General features: G+C 38.9%; 1 protein-coding gene across 1 annotated transcript in view; it reads left to right on the top strand.

Annotated features, from left to right (window-relative positions):
- The window catches only part of SLC9A9 (solute carrier family 9, subfamily A (NHE9, cation proton antiporter 9), member 9), a 295,459-nt gene that overhangs the window by 35,370 nt on the left and 238,502 nt on the right, over positions 1–21,587 (top strand). Inside the window, exons 3-4 of the mRNA XM_008576256.1 lie at positions 10,371–10,448; positions 11,961–12,037. Coding sequence (XP_008574478.1) covers positions 10,371–10,448; positions 11,961–12,037 — 155 coding nt within the window. The remainder of the gene's footprint in view (positions 1–10,370; positions 10,449–11,960; positions 12,038–21,587) is intronic.

Below are 21,587 nucleotides of genomic sequence, written 5' to 3'. Positions count from 1 at the left end.
TCCTTATATTTTTTCATCTTTTATTGTCCCTTGATTTTTTTATTTTAATCTTTTTGTGTGTGGGTTTTTTTTTAATTCAAACTATTTTAACATTTATTTGTACATGTTTGTGGGGTACAGTGTATTGTTTCAGTACATGCATATACTCCACAATGATTTACTTAGTGTAGACAGCATAATTTGGACCCATTAGTCCACCACTTCTCCTCCCCAACCCACCCCCTGGCCTCTGGCAACCATGATCTATCCCTACTTCTGTGGAAACCCCTTTTTTTTTTTTTTTTTTTTAGATTTCTCATATGGTGATATTATGCAGTATTTGTCTTTTTGTGCTTGACTTACTTCACTTAACATGACGGTTTCCAGTTCCATCCATGTTGCTGCAAATGATAAGATATCATTTTTTTTTAAATAGTTGAGTAGTATCTCATTGTGTATGTATACCACAGTTTTTTTCATCCATTCATCCGTTGATGGACATTTAGGTTGATTCCATCTCTTGACTATTGTAAATAGTACTGCAATGAACATGGGAGTGCAGATGTCTTTTTAATATATTGACTTTGTTTTCTTTGGGTATATACCCAGTAGTGAAATCACTGGGTCATAGGGTAGATCTATTTTTAGTTCTCTGAGAATGCTCCATACTGTTTTCCATGGTACCAAGTTACACTCCCACCAGCTATGTAGGAGAGTTCCTTTTTCTGTGCATCCTCACCAGCAATTGTTGTTTTTTGTCTTGTTGATAACAGCCATTTTAATTGCAGTGAGATATCTCATTGTGGTTTTAATTTGCATTTCCCTGATGATTAGTGATATTAAGCACTTTTTCATGTGCCTGTTGGCCATTTGTATGTCTTCTTTTGATAAATGTCTGTTCAGGTCCTTTGCCCGTTTTTTAATTGGGTTATTTGGGTTTTTGCTGTTGAGTTAAGTTCCTTATATATTCTGGCTATTAGCTTTTTGTCTGGTGTGTAGTTTGCAGACACTTCCTCCCATTGTTTAGGTTGTCTCTTCACTTTGCTGACAGTGTCTCTTGCTGTACAGAATCTTTTTAATTTGATATAGTCCCATTTGTGCATTTTGCTTTAGTTTCCTGTGCCTTTGTTGCCTCACTCAAAAAAGTGCTGCCCACTCTTATTCAACACAGTACTGGGAGTTCTAGCCAGAGTAATAAGGCAAGAGAGGGCAATAAAGGGCATCCAAATTTGGAAAGGAGGAAGTCAAGCTATCCCTATTTGCAGATGACATGATCATGTACATAGAAAACCCTGAAGACTCCACCAAAAAATTACTAGAACTAATAAATGAATTCAAGATGGTGGCAGGATACAAAATCAACAAATGTCCTATACTCCAGTACTAAGATAGCCAAGGAAGAAATCAGGAAAGTAATACCATTCATAATAGCTACCAAAAAAATAAAATGCCTGGGAGTAAATTTAACCAAGGAGGTGAAAGACCCCTACAGTGAAAACTACAAAACATTAGTAAAAAAAATTGAAGAGGACACAAATAAATCGAAGGATATTCCATGTTCATGGGTTAGAACAATTAAAAATTATCAAAATGTCCATATTACCCAAAGCAATCTACACATTCAACACACTCCCTATCAAAATACCAATGACATTCTTCATAGAAATAGAAAAAAATGATCTTAAAATTTGTATAGAACCACAAAAGACCCAGTATAGATAAAGCAATCTTAAATAAAAAGAACAAAGTTTGAGGCACTTTGTGACTTCTAAATATACTATAAAGCTATAGTAGCCAAAACAGTATGGTATTGGCATAAAAACTGATGAATTGACCAATGGAATAAAATGGAGAGCCCCGAAATAAACCCACACATTTACAGCCAACTGATTTTTGACAAATGTGCCAAGAATATACAGTGGGGAAAGGACAGCCTCTTCAATAAATGGTGCTGGGAAAACTGAATTTCCACATGCAGAAGATTGAGACTAGACCCCTATCTCTCACCATACACAAAACTAACTGAAAGTGGATCAAAGACCTAAATTTAAGACCCAAAACTACAAAACTACTAGAAGAAAACGTAGAGGAAACTCCTGATCTTTTTTAAAGGTTCCAGTCTATTTCAGGTGCTCATAATTCTTTTTCATTTAAAAACATACATGGTTTTCATAAGCAAGTTCATTGCATTTGTGGTATAACTTCCTAAGTGATACTTTACAAGATATTTATTTTAGAAGATCAGGAAAGTATTTTTCTTTTTTTAAAAAAAGAGTCCAAATAATCCTATAATGCTATGCCACCAAGGTAAATTTTTCTAAATTTTCATTCAGTCTTTATACATGTATTTTTTTTCAATGTAGTTTAAACTAGATGGTCTCTAAAACTGTAACTTGCTTTATTTATTATCATAACCTAAACCTTTTCTCAGGCTTTGAAAATTCAGTATAGTGGATGGAAATGTGCTTGACTTTTGAGTTGTTTCCGAATTTTCACTAGTATAAATAATGCTTCAGTTGATACCCATCTGTATAAAGCTTTTTCCAGTATTTTAAAGTATTAAGTAGGCTAGTTATCAGGTAACAGATATAAAATATTTATTAGAATAAATGTCTTCTGGATCTTTCAAAAAGCACTAACCAATGTCAGAAGAGCCAACTGAAATCAGAGGTTACACCAATTTACACACCCACAGTCAAGTATAAGACTGTTTTCCCACACTCCAGTCAACACTTAGTATTGACAGATTCCTAATTTTTGGCAGTGTGAGAAGAATAAATGACATCACATTAGTGCTTACTTTGCATTTCCCATTACTAATGAAATAAGCGTAATTTCCTTGTTTACTGGTCTTTTGTAATATTTTTTTAGTGAGTTTTCTGATCATGTCTTTTATCCAGTATGACTTTTTCTTATTGATTAGTTTCTCATATAATCTGGTTACTATTCTATTTTGCTTATTTAGTTTTCTTTTTTTTTGACCAGTAAGGGGATCGCAACCCTTTGCACAGTGTGGTCTGCACCACGCTCAGCCAGTGAGTGCACCAGCTGTCCCCATATAGGATCCAAACCCGCGGCCTCAGCACTACCAGCGCCGCACTCTCCCAAGTGAGCCACAGGGCCAGCCCCTTATTTAGTTTTCAAACACATTCTTCATTCTCCTATTCTCATTAGTTCTTTAAACTTTTTAACTTTGACTTTTAATATTTTTGGTGGTGTCTTTTTCATGTAGAAGTTTTTTTTATTTTGATGTAGTAAAATTTATTTTGTATTCACCCCCTGTGCCTACTTCTTGGTTGAAGTCAATCAGAAAGGATCAGCAACCTCTTCCTAATTAGGAAGTTCAAGGCCTCCTCCTCAGTCCTTTAACTCATTTTCCACCAGGGTAGGGCCGGCAGAGTCATCTCCCCAGCCATTCTCTTGGTCGCTGGGTGCAAAATCACAGCTTCATTTTGGGGTTTGCATTCGTGCAAATACTCTTTCCATATTTATGGAATTTCAGATACATAAAGAATAATTGGGAAAAATTATGCCCCCCAAACAGTACTAAGATATTATTCTGAAAAAGTATTCGCTGTTCCTCTGAAGTCCCAGTTTCACTGGTGTCCTGTGTTTTGTTTGCTCAAGCTGGCAGCAGCCTCAGGAGCTGCACCTCCTTCTGCCACTCACTCCTCCCCAGCCTCCTGTTGCACTGAGTGTCCCTCTCCCCCCCACACCCCGACTGTTCCTTCATGCTTCTCTCCCTGGAAGTGCCACCTCTTCCCCTCCTGGAATGCTGGCTTTGGTCCTCTTCTCTTTCCTATGGCGCTCACCCTCCAGAGATCCTGTCTGTACTTATCACATCATTTCTTCCATGCTAATGATTCCGGATCATTTCTCCTGGGCTCTGGCCTTTCCACCAAGCACGCATTTCCAAGAGCCTCAGAGACACTGCACACCCAGTGAGCAGAAGCCTCGACAAGACCTCAGTGTCTCTTAGCCCTCTCACTGCTGCCCAGCCAGCCTCCTCCCCAGCCATATCCGCTCAGTCACTCACCCAGGCCCCAAAACATAGGTTCCTTCCAGGGTTTTTCTTTTCTACCTTTCTATTTCATCCGCAAGCCCTGCTAATCTGCACTGCCATATGCCTGGCTTATTTTAAGTAAATACTTGTTGAATGAATGGATGTTTCCTGGGTTGGTTTCTTTCTTTCCATTCTGTCACAGCCACCTTCATTCACACTGTCATTAACTGTGCTCATTCTGGGACCTGCAGCCTGATGATGGTTTCCCTTCACCCAGCAAACTAATCTACAAAATCTACAAAAGACATCTCTTTTCTTTTTTTTAAGAGGAAAATACCTTATTTCTTGACTGGGTAATACATTCACATGGTTCAATGTTCAAAAGATACAAAAGGGTAAGTTGGAATCTTCAAAGGTTCATTCAATATTATCTCTTTTCCTATCTGATTTTTTAACTAGCAGAGAATTAGATGCAGGACTGAGAAAGATGGAGATCAAAAGCTAGGTGAAATAAAGAGGCTTGGTCTGGGGATACAGGGACCTCTGCTGGATGCTACATGAGCTGACAAAGGAAGGAAGACAGAAAGCGTGGAAGATCTAGTGGAGGTCTAGGGACCAGGTTTGGAAGTGCTGTGCACTTCTTCTGTCCATATTCAATTGGCCAGAACTCAGTCATATGGTCCCACCTGATGAGGAAATGCAGTCTATATGTCTGGCCAGGACAAAAAGGAAATGGGGTATGATCTGCCCATTGCAGTTTCTGTTAGACCTGCCAGACATGCTGTTCTGCACCTTGCTCTTTTGACTTGACAATAAATTTTAGAAAGCAACCACATCAGTTCATGACAGCTTCCTCAGCTTTTCTAACAGTTGCTTTCTATTCCATTTTATGAATAACGCCACCATTTATTTAACCAGTCTGTGGTTCAATCATCCTCAGTGCTTTGTTTTTCCATTCTTTCATCTGTGATGAATACTCCTGTACTTATATCATTCCACACATGTGCAAGTATATTTACAAGATAAATTCTCAGATGAGGTGTTGCTGGACCAAATGTTAATAGACAGATTACATTTTGATAGTTATTGCCAAATTACCCTTATTATAAGTGTTATACAAATTTGTACTCCCAGTAGCCATTTTATTATTTAATCCTGCTTGTGTAAAATATCTTGACATTTCTTCATGTTGGAATAAATATAGTTTAAATCCATCTCCACTGGATTAGAGAGAAGCTCACAGTCCAGGTGGTAGCCACATGTTGGGTCTTACCGCCTCTTGCATCTCTTAGGAGCCCTACATTTTCTATTTCCATTTCCCTAGTGTACCTCGTGCCTCCTATTCTCAAGCCATTGTTTCATTTAGATTCATGTCCAGTGAGCACTTCTTGAAAAAAAGAATTAGGTACCAAGCAGAACTCTTTAAATCCATTACTACATTTAATCCTTAAGAGCAAACCTACGAAGAAGGCATCTTCATGCTCATAGCACAAATGAAAAACTGAGGCTTAGAGAGGTTCAGTAAACAAACCCAAGTCATCTCATTAGTGAATGGTGTATTTTCATTAAGTATTCTGACTCTATTTTTCTTTCTCTCACTCTAGTTCTTCTCAAACCAAAGCATAACTTAAGGCAGCGGAAAGGAAATGCACACCCTTGAGCTGTCCCTAGGTGTGTCCCAAAGCTGCCTGCCCCTAGCCAAGTTTTCTTTGAAGTCTTCTATTTGCATTCAAAATGCACGCAGATTTTGAATTTCACTTTTTAATATATCTGCATTAATTTTAATATTTTAAGTATTTTAAGTTATTTGCTACCAACTATAACTGAAACTCCAGGAAGCTGCCATTTTCCTCTGTAGCTTGGGGAACCCTGGCCCACTGCCCCAGGGTGGGCAAAAGAGCATGATTCTGCATGCTGGTGCCTGACAGATAAATTCTCACCCATCCTTCAAAAACCAGCTGTTATGCTGCTTCAACATCAAGCCTTCCTGTGGGGTCAGCAAGCCCAGAGTGGCATCTCTGTCCTAGAGAACTCTGAATGACACCTTATTCCAGTGCCTTATACAGTACTGCAATTGTACAGAGGCTTCTTTTCTTTGATTATAACCTTCCTGAAATCAGACTATCATATATCTTCAAGTTCTTTGCAGCAAGAAGAGGCTTGTTAAATTTTTAATGAATAAAGCGTTGAAGATGATTGAACACATTATGTTAACCACCTTCACTTTTCCAAAGGAATTGCCAAAATAACAAAAGCCTACTTCTTAGTCTCAACTTCTCTTAAACATTCCTAAATCTTGCTTTAAGTAGTTCCGTCAGCCTGGAGTTCCCTTGAAAAGCACACATTTAGTTTGCCCATGCATATATATCTAATTCCCAGTGGTATCCCTGTCACATTGATTGACACTGGGCATGCCATTAATTTCTTCTCCTGTCTTTGGAAAATGGAGATAATTGCATTTGCCAGCTACCACTCAGGAATGTTGTCAGAATTGATGAAACAATGTTTTAGAAAGACCTCTTTGGAAGGAATGTGCCATATAAATCACAGTCCCTCACTAGGGCGGTTATTTTAGTGCTTATTTATTTAGTAGTTCAGTAGAACAATGATATTTCTTCCCAGATAAATCATATTGACTCACAGGCCCAAACAGAATTTTGTATCTATAACCTTCTGATGAACTTAGGAATTAAACTTGATACATTTCCTTTCTATTCTTGGAAGTTTTCAAGTTGATTATCTTTGTAAACATATTTCTGAGACATTCTAGCAAAGTACTGGTATGTATATGAGATAATATTTAAAACTTACTGTATCTTTATGAACATATTAACATTTTTCTCTTCCCCATATTATCTTTAAGAATCAAATCCTAATATTTAATCTTACTGCTTTCATGAGACATACATAATGCTTCCATCTCAGAGTCTCAGGTCTATTGCTCCAAACTAGCCACACCTTGAATAGTATGATAGAACATCTAATGGTAAGAGTTTTAAATTCTAGTAACAGTCTGTAAGTGTACTGTCCAATTGCCACTAGTCACAGATGTTAAAATTAAAAATTCAGTCCCTCGGTTGCACTAGCTACATGTGGTTCTAGTGTGCAAAATCTCAAGTGGTTAGTGGCTACTGCATTGTTCAGTAGAGTTATAGAATATTTCGATCATCACAAAAAATTTCATTGGACAGTGCTTGTGTGTAAGATTTTTATGTTAAATGACTAATGAAAGTGCTATAGCTGGAACATCTTTAGATTTCTGATCTTCCCATTTACCCCTCACTTTGATTTTTTTCCCTTCATACTATAATGAAAAAAATGTTTAATTCTTTGGGCTTAAAAATAGCCTCACCTCCAAGGCAGGATTTGAACACAAAGTCTGAGGAAAATGACATGTGGAATTCCCATCTGGAGGTTAGTACAGCAGCAGATCCAGCCACTTCTGAGAAATCGTCTGGGTTTGGAGTTACTCCCAGAACTCTGATTTAGCAGTTCCTAAGCTTACAGCAAGTCTGAAAGGAACACAAATCTGTTTTGTATATACAAATAAATCCTCGTATGCTGCATGCCATTCTCAGCCTGCCAGTTTCATCTGGCTGCTCCAGAAAATATAATTCAATAGCACATTAGTTAACCTGCATTCAGGGAATGGGGCATTTTGATTACTGAAATGTTCTGGTTGAGTGATTAACCCGATTTTTGCAGAAAAACTGCTGAGGCAGGGAGTTTTCTGTCCAGTAGGATGTGCCACTGTGTCTCTCTCTTTCAGATGCTCACAGCTGCAGGCTTCATCCCTTTTCCACTCCAAAGCATGATCTCTGTGCTGAAAACTCTCAAATATGCCATTGAGATACTCTCAGAGAAGCCTCATAAAAATAGACCAGTAATGGTGATTCTGATAACCTTAGAAAACAGAGTAAGCTTAGAAAGAAAATTAAGACCTTCACTCAAATTTTATGTGGTTATGTAGTCTTCCCAACAATAGGGCAGTTTCTTCTAATAGTATAACTTGAAAATATCTATTCACATGTTTTATTTTCTTCAGTGATAAATACTTTATTATAAACTGCTTACTAGATGTCAGACAATGCTTCAAGAGCTTTACAAATGTTAATTAATTCAGTCCTTATACCCACCTTAGAATTCAGTACCACATCATTATGTTCATTGTAAAGATGGGGAAATTGAGGTGTAGGGAGGTTAAATAGCTGCTCAAGTCAAAGAGCTTTGGATTTGAACTCATGGCTCTGAGTGTTCCTGCCCTTAGACACTACTCCAGATAACTTGCATAACAGAAGGAACGCAGACCATGAGCTGAAATGATTTGTTCTTCTCTTAACTTACAACCTCAGTTTTTATATATTAAAAGCCGGAGGTTAGGGGGCTAAAAAATAAAGTCAAAACATTAATGCTTCTCTCCAAAAGCCAGTATAACTTTACAACATTTCAGGACCAAAGGTCAGAGATATTAAAAGTCCAGAATAAATTATAAAACACAAAACCTGGTAGAATTAGCCTGATTTTCTGAAAATAAATAATGTAATACTTTGGTATTATACAAAAGGACGTCAAAACGTTTGTGGAAAAATGGAATTAAAAGATAATATTTCTTAATATAAGCTCCATCACATTCAACACACCTTTGTAAGCAATGACACCAGCCATTTAGTCCATCCCTAGAGAACTGAGGGTCCTGGGAATTTAACCACATCAGTGCAGTCTTTTTGACATTATTCACTGAAGAAAAATGGGTGCCCTTTAAAGATGTTTTTAAGATTAGGAAACGAAAAGAAGTCAGAAGCAGCCAAATCGGGACTGTAAGGTGCATGCCTAATGATTTCCCATCGGAACTCTCGCAGAAGTGCTGCCCAGTCTCCACCACCCTCCGCAGCCTCGTGCTCCCTCTGGCCTCTTGTCGCTCTGCCCAGCCGCTCTGACCTTGGGGTTCTCAAACCCACGCAGCTGTTTCTTTCCTCAGATCTTTGCACTTGTTATTCTCTCTGCCTGGAGTTCTCACCCCTCCCCTCATCTCCTGTTGTGGCCCTTTTCTGCTCTTGGATCTCAGCTCATATGTCACCTCCTCAGAGAGCCCTCTCTGACCCCCTACCAATGTCTCTTTGTTGTGCTGAGTCGAGCCCTCTGGTGATTTCCTTCAGAGCAGCTGCAGCCCAGGATGGTCAGTGGCCAGCGTGGGGGTCAGTCGAGTCTGCCCTTGCGACTAGCAGGGAAGCTTCAGGGGCAGGGACGTCGTTGTGTTGGCCACTCTGCCTCTGGATGTCCAGGACAGAGCCTGCACACAGAGGTTCTTTGTGACTATTCTGCAAACAAATGAATTTTTTTCCTAATTTGATAGAATGCACTCATTTTTAGAAAATGACACTGAGCTGAACTGTCTAAAGTCACACAGTTAGTGAGCAGCCTGCTTCGTTTACAATTCTAATAAAAATGTCCTCAAACACAGCACGGTGTGGGCAGAGTAAAACTGAAGCAATTTATGACAGTAGCATAGAAGGCAGTCCTTCCCTGTGTCTTAGGCAGCAGCATGTTAGTCTAGAAGACACCTAGGCAAGCTTTGGAAACAAAATCCTGGGACTATAATCCCAACCCCATCATTTAGTAGCTTCCTGAACTTGACAAGTCAAAACCTCGCTAAGCCTTCGTTTTCTCCTTTGTTAGAAAAGAAGCAGGAAAATAAGATGATGAATCTTGGAAGATTCCAGAGATTAAATGAGTTTATTTTCAGATTATGCAGCAAACAGCAGATATTGGATTCAAGAATTGCTACATCTCGTTTCACATACCAAGTTAAAGTGTTCATGCTTAGTTTTTGGCCAAGATCATGTTAACATTTAAGTAAAAACCAGTAAACAAATACTAGAAAAATTTATTTTTATTTTCATCTCCACTGAGTCTGGAAGACATTATAAACATTAGTACAGGATAAAATATGGAAAATGAAGAACAAATTTCCAAAGTATTTGGGGAAAACTAAATAAATCTTCGTCAAAAGCCAAAACAATTGAGCACTACCAATTCCTTCGATCAGAAAAAAATAAAAAACATTTAAAATATGAGGAGTGAATAACTAATCAAAATAAAAGAAAAGGTTTTCTTTCCCAGAGAGATTTCATTGAGTTTGTTCTTGTTGTTTTTAGCTGTAGGATGATGGAAGCATATAGGTTTTACATTTAAAATATTGCTTTACAGTTATACTGTATTTATGAGTTTCTAAAATTGTGTTTTCTCCTATTTTCATCTCTACTAATTTAATAATGTGTTCTGTACCTCATACAACCTCAGCAAAAGTGACTAGAACTGTTTTTTTAAAACACACTTTTTAATGGCCCAGAGGAGCATCTTTCTAACTATACTTTTGTCTTTCTGGCAGATGACATTTGATCCAGAAATCTTCTTCAATGTTTTACTGCCACCGATTATATTTCATGCAGGATATAGTCTAAAGAAGGTAAATATATAGTGATAATTTTCTTCTTTTATCATTAAATAGAGAATTTTACCAATACAAATAAAAAACCAGTTCTGTTGTGGGCTTACCTGTTTGGTAAGAATATCATTATCTTAGATTATGTAACACAGATTCAAATCTGACTCATGCTCAGAATTCTAGAATTCTCCTAAACCTGCTCTGTCCAGTACACAAGCCGTTAGCCACTCGCAGCTATTGAACCCTTGAAATGTGGCTCGTCTGAGTGGAGATGCATTTAAAGTGTAAAACACACATCAGATTTAAAACTTTGTTTTTAAGAAAATGAATGTAAAATATCTCAATAATGTTTTATATTGATTTTATGTAGAAATGATAGCATCTTGGATATATTGGGTTAAACAAAACATTATCAAAATTGATTTCACCTTTTAAACTTATTTTACTGTGGCTACTAGAAAATTTTTAAATGATATAAGTGGCTTACATTATATTTCCCTTGGACAGTGTTAATCCAGGTGATTGTAACCAGAGTTTGCTTGTTAATTAACACTGGGTTTACCCATCAGGGTAAAATTCAAGAATGCTATTGATGCTCATAGAAAGTCCAGTTTTGCAGTTTCTATGCACTTGCCTGACAACAGGTGCTTAGGCACAGCCTGACTGTGACCATTTCGTCAATTAGTAATTCACATAACGGTTTAAACGCTGCGTCCTCTGTGCCGCGGAGTGAGGCTCTGGCCATGCAGCTGCTTTTCTGCTGCCCACCCCTAACCCAGGAGGTTCCTAGGGCTCTGCTCCCTCTGGCCTGTCGTCTCCAGCAGCCGGCAGCTGGTTCATGACAGGCCTGATTTTCCTGTGTGCTCCAGGCTCCCTCTTGCTGTCAGTTCGGGCTACTCAGATCCCACTTAAAGAACTGGAAGGGAGTGTTCCTAAGCAACATTTGCAAAGATTCAGAAGCTGGATTTATTCAGGCCATTATTCTTCATCCCCAGCCCCAATACTAGGCATCATTTTGTGTCTGATTTGTTAAAATAAATTGTTGGAGTTTTTTAAAGTTTGGTTTCAACACATTCTGATATGTAGACGTCAGAGATGTCAGAGATCCAATAAAAGTCAAAAGGCAACTTAAATCTCTTAGAATAGTATTTTTGAAAATGAAAAGGGGTTACGTTTACAACAAAACTTCTTGAAAACTGTGTCTTCTATTAACTGTCCCAGAGCTCTGCCTGGACACTGCCCCAGTCCCCTCCCTCTCGGGTCCACCAGTTCCGGCACTTGTCACTCTCATCCCTACCCTGTCATCTTCCAGAGGGTTTTTCTTTCCTGTTCCTTTCCTATTTTCCCCTGTCTTTTGCAACGCAAATCAGTTAAATCTATTTGCAATAAGGCCAGGAATGAAGCTCCAAAAACAAAATCTGCCTTAACAGTGAGGGAAGGGAGGGCTGTGAAATGCATACACTTTTTTATTTCCTGTTAGACTAGGAAAAAAACGCTGATGTACTCTATGAAATATTTTTTTTTTCTCCCCAGAGACACTTTTTTCAAAACTTAGGATCTATTTTAACATATGCCTTCTTGGGAACTGCCATCTCCTGTATCGTCATAGGGTAAGTGACAGGTGGCTATGGGGCTGGTGATCTGTAGGAGGAATCTCACACTTCCTGGACTCACGCTGGCTGGGCAAATTGTCTATTTTTTCAGTATATCATATCTTTACACATTTTTTTTTTGATTCAATTGTAAGGGTTACATGTCTTCTGACAAACACAAGGCTTCAAATAAAATAGGAATTGGATTGCTGGACTTTCTCTTCAGGTTTTGGACTTCTGACTTAGGCAGTGTGGATCACTTAGCACGTTGCATTCTTTTTTACCTCAAAAAATGCAGATGTGCTCATAGCATTGTTTTTCTATCTTCTTTGCAGGACCCTACCTGTATTTGACAAGTGTACAATAGCAACTATATGTCAAGGGTTTTCTTTATAAAGGAAAGTTTACAAGACAGCAGTCTGAAATAGATATGTCCAAATATCAGCCAACTTGTTTAATGCTGGGATGGTTTTTTGGTCAATTCACTGTAGAAGGCAGACTTTTTTTTCTCATTATATTTTATTGGCTATGCTGCTGAGCCCTAAATCAATCTGTGTAGACTCTAGCTTGTGGCTCAGGAGAAAGCAAAATGTGGTCCAAAATGGTGAAGCCAATCCAATTCACTTGTAATCCTATCTAATACATCAAAGATTACTGCAGAACAAATGTCCAGCTGCTATGACTATGATGATGCAGATATCTTAAATTGTCTGTTACAGCCAACTCCACCCTTGATTTTAGCACATTCAGCTGTTATAACACTAACAAGAAAATAATGCTAAAAACATATACTAGTCATTCCTCCAAGTGCTTAGTGTGAACCAGTGGAAGACTAAAGAGGTATCAGGTACTAAATGTACCTGAAAGCAGGGACATTTTGTATTAAATGCTCTGCTAAATCTGAGCTACATTATGTGAAAATACTTCACATGGTCAAGGAGGTGAGGAACTCAAAGATTTTAGCACCTGGAGGTGGAGCCTCACAAGAATGTGGACCAAGGAGCCCCACCAAGTCTGGACACTTAAGTGGTCTTTAGACTGTGGCCTGAGAGATGCAGGGAACTTGATCCTTTTCAAAGCATGTTCTGGGAGGGCTTTTCTGTCCTTCAAGTATGGCATAGCAAGAACCTTAGAGATCTACAATTTTAAGAGTACAATTAAGAATTTATCATGGAAAGTGATTTGAATGCCAGTGGAGTCCTGAGAAAACATTGAGAACTGTGCTCTTTGTTCAAATTGCATATAATCTGAGCAGCAAAAACTTGCAGGGTGCCTTCTGAATGTGGGGCATTGCTTAAAGCGCAGAAGGGTAGTCTACTCGAAGATTTTAGGGTCTTATCTAGCAAGGTAAAGGAAATCATTGAGGAATTTTAGTTTGAGGATGACAAAGTCGGATTTATACTTTAGGAAGGTCATTTGGGTGGCTGTGTGAAGGAGGAATTTTAAAATTGAGAAGAGATGGCAGTCAGGGGACTATTTAAGAAGCAAATTCCGTAGGCCAGGTTGGAAATAATGAGGTGCTGGACTCAAGCAGTGGCAGAAAAGGCAGATGTGGAGTCAAGGAGTCATCAGCTTGTTGAAGTCCTGGGAGAGATGGCACCACCCAGGGCAAGCGTGTGAAGTAAGGCGGGCAGGTCTCCGGGACAGTGCTATCTGAGGACAGGGAGGAGATGCTCACCTCTGAGCAGGAAGAAAACCAACATTGTGTGCTCGGGAAGTAAAAGGATGAGGAAGAGAGAGGGTCGACAGTGGATAACACAGGACAGGCCAGGGGGGATGAGGAATTTTGGCACCCATTGGATTTGGCCCCTAGGAGGTAATGGGTGACTTCACACTTGTCCTGTGAGCAGAAATGAGGGAAGAGTATTTGCAAGCCCAATTGTTTGGGTTCTGTATGATAAGAAACAAGGATGTATTTTTATGCTGTCAATCTCCAGATGCAATTTCAGAATTTCTGAAGGAGAGGCACATGCTTAAATGAAGATCAAACGACACTTTCATAATTTGGTGACCCTCATTGTATGAGATGCACTCAAACTTCATGAGACAACTGGTTGTATTTTTCTGTTGAATTGATGGTAATAAAAACAATAACAAATATTTATTGAGAGCTCAATACGTACCATGACTTTTTAAAAGTACTTTACACGGATTATCTCATTTAATCCTCAAAATAATCCTATTAAGTAGATGCTTTTTATTACCTTCATTTAACATAACAGATGAGACAACTATGTTTTGGAGAGAATAACACAGCGGTAAGTAACAGAGCTAGGATTAGTAACTAAATACTTTGGCTCCAGAGTCAAATTCTTAATGCCAAAAACTGCTTTGCTTCTGGCTGTTGAACATTAGCCCTAAAAAATAAAATTGTGTCAATTAATCAATATTCACCAGCATGCCACATGTTTCTTGGTTAGCCCAGTAGAAGTTCTCACGGACATGAGAAATTTTTATTTGGGAATTCCATCCAAAAAATAATTCACATTTTTTAAGGGGAAGAAAAGATGCCTGGGTTTATTCTCTCAATTATTCTCACATATATTCTTATAGTTGCATGAATTGGGCAGGAGGAAGTATTCAGGACAGTCAGATTGAGCTCTGTGAGAATAACTTCTTGGAGGAAGTGGATCCTGGGTAGCCATCTAATGGAGAAGGCTGCGACAGTCAGATTTTGCATGCCATCAGGCCATCAGGTGTGTTAGTTCTGGTGGGTGTGGGGAACACAGTGCAAGGTTCCGGGTTGAACAGTAGGTGTCACAGCAGTGTCAGTGAATGTAGGGACTGAAATGCTAGAGAGTCAGTGGACAGAAAGCCATGAAGCCCAGAATCAGAAATGTATGAGAATGTGAAGGCCTTGGAAAGTGATTGTGGGACACGAATGAAACTCAGCTAGTGGGCCATGGTCTGCTGCAGGTGAAGACTGTATCTGATCAAACTACAGGTTGGTTTTAGAGCTGGACTCAGATGCTCTGCAGGAACTGAGATCACTAGGATCATTTGAAAGAGTCTTTAATTAAGTTTATTAACTTTATGTCACTTAATTTTTATTAACATATCACTTCAGAAATTAGATGTAAATTGGGCTGGCCCAGTGGCGTACTGCTACAGTGCGCCGCTTGGGAGTGCGGTGGTGCTCCCGCCGAGGGTTCGGATCGCACATACAGACCGGCCGCTCACTGGCTGAGCGAGCTGCGGGCGCGACACCGAGGGTTGCGATCTGTTGCTGGTCACGAAAAAAGACAAAAAGGAAAAAAAAAAGAAATTAGATGTAAATAGTCTTTCATATTAGATGGGAAAGTTTAACAATATTACTTCTGGCAGTAAAATCAGAGAAACCTTTATTGTTTTATTTTTTTAAGGTTCCTGAAGAATTCAACCACCTTTTATAGTTCCATTCCCTATTTCATGACTTAAGAAACATTATCTTAAACATATCTATTTAAAAAAAGACATGTATTTGAAATATTTCTCTATTCATCTTCATACCTGGGAACTCTTCCTTAATCTGTGACGTTATGTGTCCACTCTGTGTGCCACACCAATGAATCACAATAACACCTGCAGCACATAACATTTTGTCTGAAGAACTCATTAATATCCACAAAATGCTTCTTTTTTAAAGAGCAATAAAAATGATATTCTTTCAGTTTCTACGTTAATGAAGAATTAAATTCCACAATATCAAGGATATTTGGAGAAAGGGACATAAATCTAAATGATCAGGAATAGGGTATTTACTTTAACAATAGCTCACTTTTTAAATTTCTTCCCATGTGCCAGACCTAAGCTTTTTATGTGTATTATCTCATTTATTGACACAACGCCGCCTGAGATGAGTGCTATCTTATCCATGTTTTACATGCAAGGATGCTGAGGTTGAGGCTTGCGCCAGGTTACATGGTCAGTAGATGGTAGTAAATGGCAGCGCTACACGGACTCCAGAACACACGTCCTTAGAATCTCCTTGTCCTCCTAAAGTGACACTTACATTTCCTGTAGTATTTTGCAGTTAATAGCTACATCTGTCTGACAAACTAAGCCCTCAATAATTTTAGATTCATACATTTATCATTATGGCTAATAATTATGGCAAATCTGAATATTTAAGAATTGGCTGTGAATATAATTGCAAAGAAGAAATGAAACCTGTCCTTTTTCACTGAAGACAGGTGGAGGGTTGCTATGAATCCATTGTAGTTGGGTAGAATTGCTGGACCCTTGGTAACTCACTCAAGAAAACGTGGATTTATAAACACGAAGTTGTTTACATTATTCTTGTAAGCATTCCTCAAGAGTGTTGATTTTCTTCTTGGGCTCCTTAACATACACAGCAGAGAAGCTGTGCCTGACACCCCTGCCCATCTGTCCATGAGGCACAGGAGTGAGGGGGCTTCATGGACGCTCTCCCTCTTGTGTCATCAGGGGGCCATCAGACATAAGTGTCCTTGGCATTGGTTCTGGAATTACTTTTGCTCTATCTTCAACTAGGATAAGATATGGGTGAGGCTCAGTAGCCCCCAAATACTAACCCCTTAACCTGAAAGAAGGGACACATTTGCTAGTCTTGAACCCAAATCTGAAGATGCACCGTTCATGGATGGAGGCCAAGCCGTCCCTCAGTGCCTTAAGTTCTAACCCCAGAAAGACAATGACTTAGAGCAGGGTTCTTAACCCAGGGAACAGAACCCTGAGACCATAGAGAGACTTCAGGAAGGCCATGAAGCTTCTTAATTTATCTGCAGAGTTTTCACAGGAGAGATTCTACATAGGTTTAACCATTTCATCAGATTCTCTAGGGAGTTTCAATCCACAAAAGCAAAGAACCAGTATGTTTTTCAAGAGCCTGGGCAATGACATTGTTGAGACAGGGAGGATTTTACATATCTCCATGTTTAGTTAGAACTGAAGGCTTCTCTAGGATGCATTCAGTGTAGCCATAGGTTCTGGAAATGTGCATGCTACTATTTTACCATTTACGGTAACTTAATAACAATCAACCAGTTATTATGTATTTGTCTGTGTTACCAAACTTGGTGGCCATCCTCTATATACACCCAAAAGTGGAAGTGCTGGATTATAGAGTCCTCAAGAGAATATTTATATTTACAAAATAATGCCAAAATTTTATTCCAAAGTAATGATACCAATTTTCCTCTTAATTTTTGCAATCTAGTATGTGTGAAATGAAATTATATTGTGGTCTTCAGTTGTATTTCCCTGATTGTTAACTAAGTTGATTATATTTTCATATGATACCTTTTCAAACTTGCTGTTCATTTTTTTATTGAGTTGCTTTGTCATATTTTCATTAATTGACCAGGGTTCTTTATATGTTTTGCATATTAATCCATATTCACTTATATATTTTGCAAATATTTTCTTAGTTTGTGTCTTGTACTTTTACTTCGTACATGATGTCTTTTAGTGAACAGTAGTTCATAATTTTAATGTAGTCAGACTTATAAATATTTTCTTGTATGGTTAGCATCTTTGTATTTTGTTTAGTAAGTCTTTTCCTACCCCAGAGTAAGAAAGATATTTTCTTCTAAAGTGTTTTAAGATTTGCCTTTTGCAGGAAGTCCATTTTCTGGAACTGATTTTTATACATGATGCAAAGTAGACACCCAATTAATTTTTTTGTCCTCAAATGGAGAACAAATTATTCTAACGCTGTTTATTGTCTAGTCCTGCCTTTTCTCAGGATCTACAATACCTTTCCTACCAAGTATTGTGGTTTCTGTTTCTAGACTCTTAATTCTGTTTGATTAGTCTATAATACACTCCTGCACCAATACCACGCTGTCTGAATTACCATAGTTTCATAATAAGTCTTTCTATCCTATAGGGTAAGACATAAAGGATATTTTCCTTCTTTAGGAGTATCTTGTATATTATTAGTACTTTACTCTTTCATACAGATTAATTCCAATGTATATATGTATAAGTATATAACATTTTTTAATTTATAAATGTATTCTTACGTAACTTGTTTATATTTGCATACATTGTAACTATATCTCTAAGTATTTTCTTTAGGGACCCACTTGCACCTGAGCACCAGGACACACATGTAAGGATATTTGTAGCAACACTACTCACAATGGCAAAACCTTATCTTCCAGTAACAGGAGACTAGGCAGATCAGTTCACATAACAGAATATTACACAGTGGTGAAAAACGATGAAATAAAGTCTCCTGTGATGACATGAATGAACTTCAGAAGCATAATGTAAAGTCAGCAAGTCAAGTCCCATAATACTACATGCAGTGCAGCGTCATTTTCACAGTGTTGACAGGTGACCACGACTAAACAGTACTGTTGAAGTATGTGTGCCTATCGATGTGAAGGTGTATGTGTGTATGTGCAGTATGGTTTGTGTTTTTAAGAAAATTAAAAATGCAAAATTTAGTGGTGTGATAATTTCAGGGGGAGAGGCAAAAGAATGGGATGGAAAGAGATACGTGGGAGAGATGAGTTACTGGTAATGTTCTGGCTCATGGGTTGGGGTATGTTTGTAGGTATTTAATATATTATTATAATTTATAATGTGCATATATCTTCTATATATTATCTTGCATATATCAATTATATTAAAAATAAAATAAAAGGGACAAGTGAAAGGAACTATTTAATAGATTTATGAAACTCTGCCTGATTATGCTGCTTACTTCCATTTCTGGGGAACTGGTTCTACTGTTTTTCTCTGGGTGTTTTAATAACAACAATTCAGGCTGGCAGGCAGCATCAGAGAGGCCAAAGTGCCGAGAGTGGATTTGCCAGTATCCCCCTGTTAATTCTTATCAGTGACAAAGCCCCTATATTTTTCCTCTCTCTTCTCCATCTATCTTCACCTTCTCTCTCCTTTCTCCCCTCTTGCTTCACCTACCTCTTAGCCACGTTTCCCTCGCTGCCCCTTGAGGCTGTGTCTGGGCTGCTGAGACTCCATTTTCTGGAGGCTGCCAAATAGATGCGCTCCAGAGGCTGCGTTGCTTTGGACTAGAAGGCCCCGCGCCACCTCTGTGCATTCATTGACACTCTGGGTTCTGAGATGGCACAGGAATACCTGTCACTAGTGTCAAAGAGAAAAATATAACACTGCCCTGACACAGCCAGATAAGAAAAAATAATCTCTAATCTGTCAAGTACAGCCCGAGCTGCTTAGTGGTGTGGTTTCTCATGTCCATGTCAGAGCATGCACGGGCTGTCTTACTGGTGGCAGAGAGGAGAGTGAAGTTCATGGGGAAAAGAAACAAATGGCAGGACGGAGGGACTGTGCAGAACACTGAGACTTAGTGTGGAGGTAAAGGGGGCCACCTCGGCAGAGCTGTGTCCAGGGCTCCTGTTGCAGACTCAGAAATGATGGGATAAGAACGGAGGACAGGGCTGAGAAAGAGAAACACGTTCTGGGGGAACCAGAAAGGGAAGCGTGCAAAAACTAATAAACATTAGCAAGAGAAATATTGAAAAATGATATAAGATTGTTGTGCTGAAAAAAGAGAAATGTCTAATAATGACAAAAAACATATAAGAATAATTGAAAAGTACTCTATTTTGAAAAAGAATTTACCTGAAGGGTCTTATTATTAAACAACCTATCCTAAGAGTCTAACTATGGGATTCCTTTTCAATGAAATGTTCACGACTTGGAATTACCCAGTTCACCTTCATCCTCCAGTACTTTTGGACATAAAGTCAAGCATTTTTTTCTCAATTTGACCAAAATCTGATGGAAGAGCTTTTACACACACACACTCCCTTGTACACATCAACTCCATTCAGATAAAAGGTAAAAAAATAAGGGAAGTGTATCAGTTAGCTATTGCTGTGTAACAAACCACCCCTCAGATTTATTGGCTTAAGACACCATTTTATTAGTTTAGTATTTTACGGCTCAGCAGTTCAGGTCAGGCTCAACTGGGCAGTTCTGTGGTTCTCATCTGAGGTCATTCATGTGACCATAGTCATCTGGTGGTTTTGGCTGGGATTGGATGGTCTAAGATGGGCAGTTCAGGTCAGGCTCAACTGGGCAGTTCTGTGGTTCTCATCTGAGGTCATTCATGTGACCACAGTCATCTGGTGGTTTTGGCTGGGATTGGATGGTCTAAGATGGGTTCACTCACATATCTTGTGGTGGATTCTGACGGTTGGCTCACTGGTCTGGATGGCTCAAATGGGATGACTCATCCGTACTCTATCCAGTAGGCTAGCTGTGGCTTCTTTACATACTGGTCTCAAGTCAGCATTCCAAGGGGGTGGGAACAGAAATGCATGGCCTCTGAGGCCCAGTCCCAGAAGTCAGGCAGCATCACTGTCACTGCATTGTGTTGCTCTAATCATCTATCACAAAGGCAGCTGAGATTCAACATATAGGGAAATAGGCTCCATCTATTGCTAGGAAATGTGATAAAGTCACATTGCCAAGGGGTATGTATTCAGGAATGGCAGGAATTATTATGGCTGTCTTGGTCAGTTTAGGCTGCTATAACAAAGTGCCATAGACTTGGAGAGCTTATAAAGAACAGAAATTTATTTCTCACAGCTCTGGAGGCTAGAAGTCCAAGATCAGTGTTCCAGCATGGTCAGATTCTGGTCAGGGTCCTCACCAGGACTGCAGATGGCCAATTTTTCATTATATTCTCACATGGTGGAAAGAATGCAAGAGAGTTCTCTGGGGTCTCTTTTATGAGGGCACTAATCCCATTTATGAAGATTCCACCTTATGAGCAAATTATCTCTCAAACGCCCCACCTCTTAATACCATCACATTGGGGGTTAAGGTTTCAATATATAAATTTTGGGGGATCCAAAAATTCATTACATTGCAGTGACCAACTTTTCAAATGATCTACCACTGGAAGGAATTATAAAATAATTCAGAAATATCATGGTAAGACCTTGCATTAGAAAATGGGACTCAGAACCCTGTATGAAACATGTGGCTGCAAAAGTAAAACATGGTAGAGGGCTAGCTCACTAGCTCCTTCCGTTACACTTCCTGATATTCCAGAACCAGAACACAGTGAATTCCTGCTCTGATGACTTATTAAGAAGTATTTTATAATGTTCTATGTTTGGACATAAAATTTTTGTGGAAAAATATGCATAAAGCTCAAAGGAAATGAGATAGAGAGCTCAACTCACTAAGCTTTTGATGCTGCCACAGCAAAGGGTTTTCGTGGAAAATTGGCACCTACTCAGCCAGAGCAGGAATTGTGGAAAGCTGTATTTAATTTGAAAATTTCAATTGCTCTTTTTACCATCACTGATGCAGAGAACGTGGAGGCATGTTTGTATCAGCTGTAGTTGCAGCAACTTCTCTGCGGAGGACATCTCTTCTTAGCTGCATTTCCCTGTCAAGGATGTAGTGTTAAGCCTGGTTGGCATCCCTGTTTGGCTGGTGGTGGTGCTTTGGGAAAGGGTAGAGCCTCGGGGATGGTGAGAATTTGATCTTGGCAGCTTATTCACTTTGCTTGTACAGTTTTAAAAGAGATAAGTTTGAGGAGCTATGCCATCTGGCCTTTATTACACTTTTTCAGGGTCTTAAAGAATCACTTAAAAATGAA

The sequence above is a fragment of the Galeopterus variegatus genome, unplaced genomic scaffold (assembly GCF_000696425.1).
Source record: "Galeopterus variegatus unplaced genomic scaffold, G_variegatus-3.0.2 Scaffold1318, whole genome shotgun sequence".
Lineage (NCBI taxonomy): Eukaryota > Metazoa > Chordata > Mammalia > Dermoptera > Cynocephalidae > Galeopterus > Galeopterus variegatus.
Note: the sequence above shows the minus strand (reverse complement) of the source record. Positions and strands in the feature narration are given on the sequence as shown.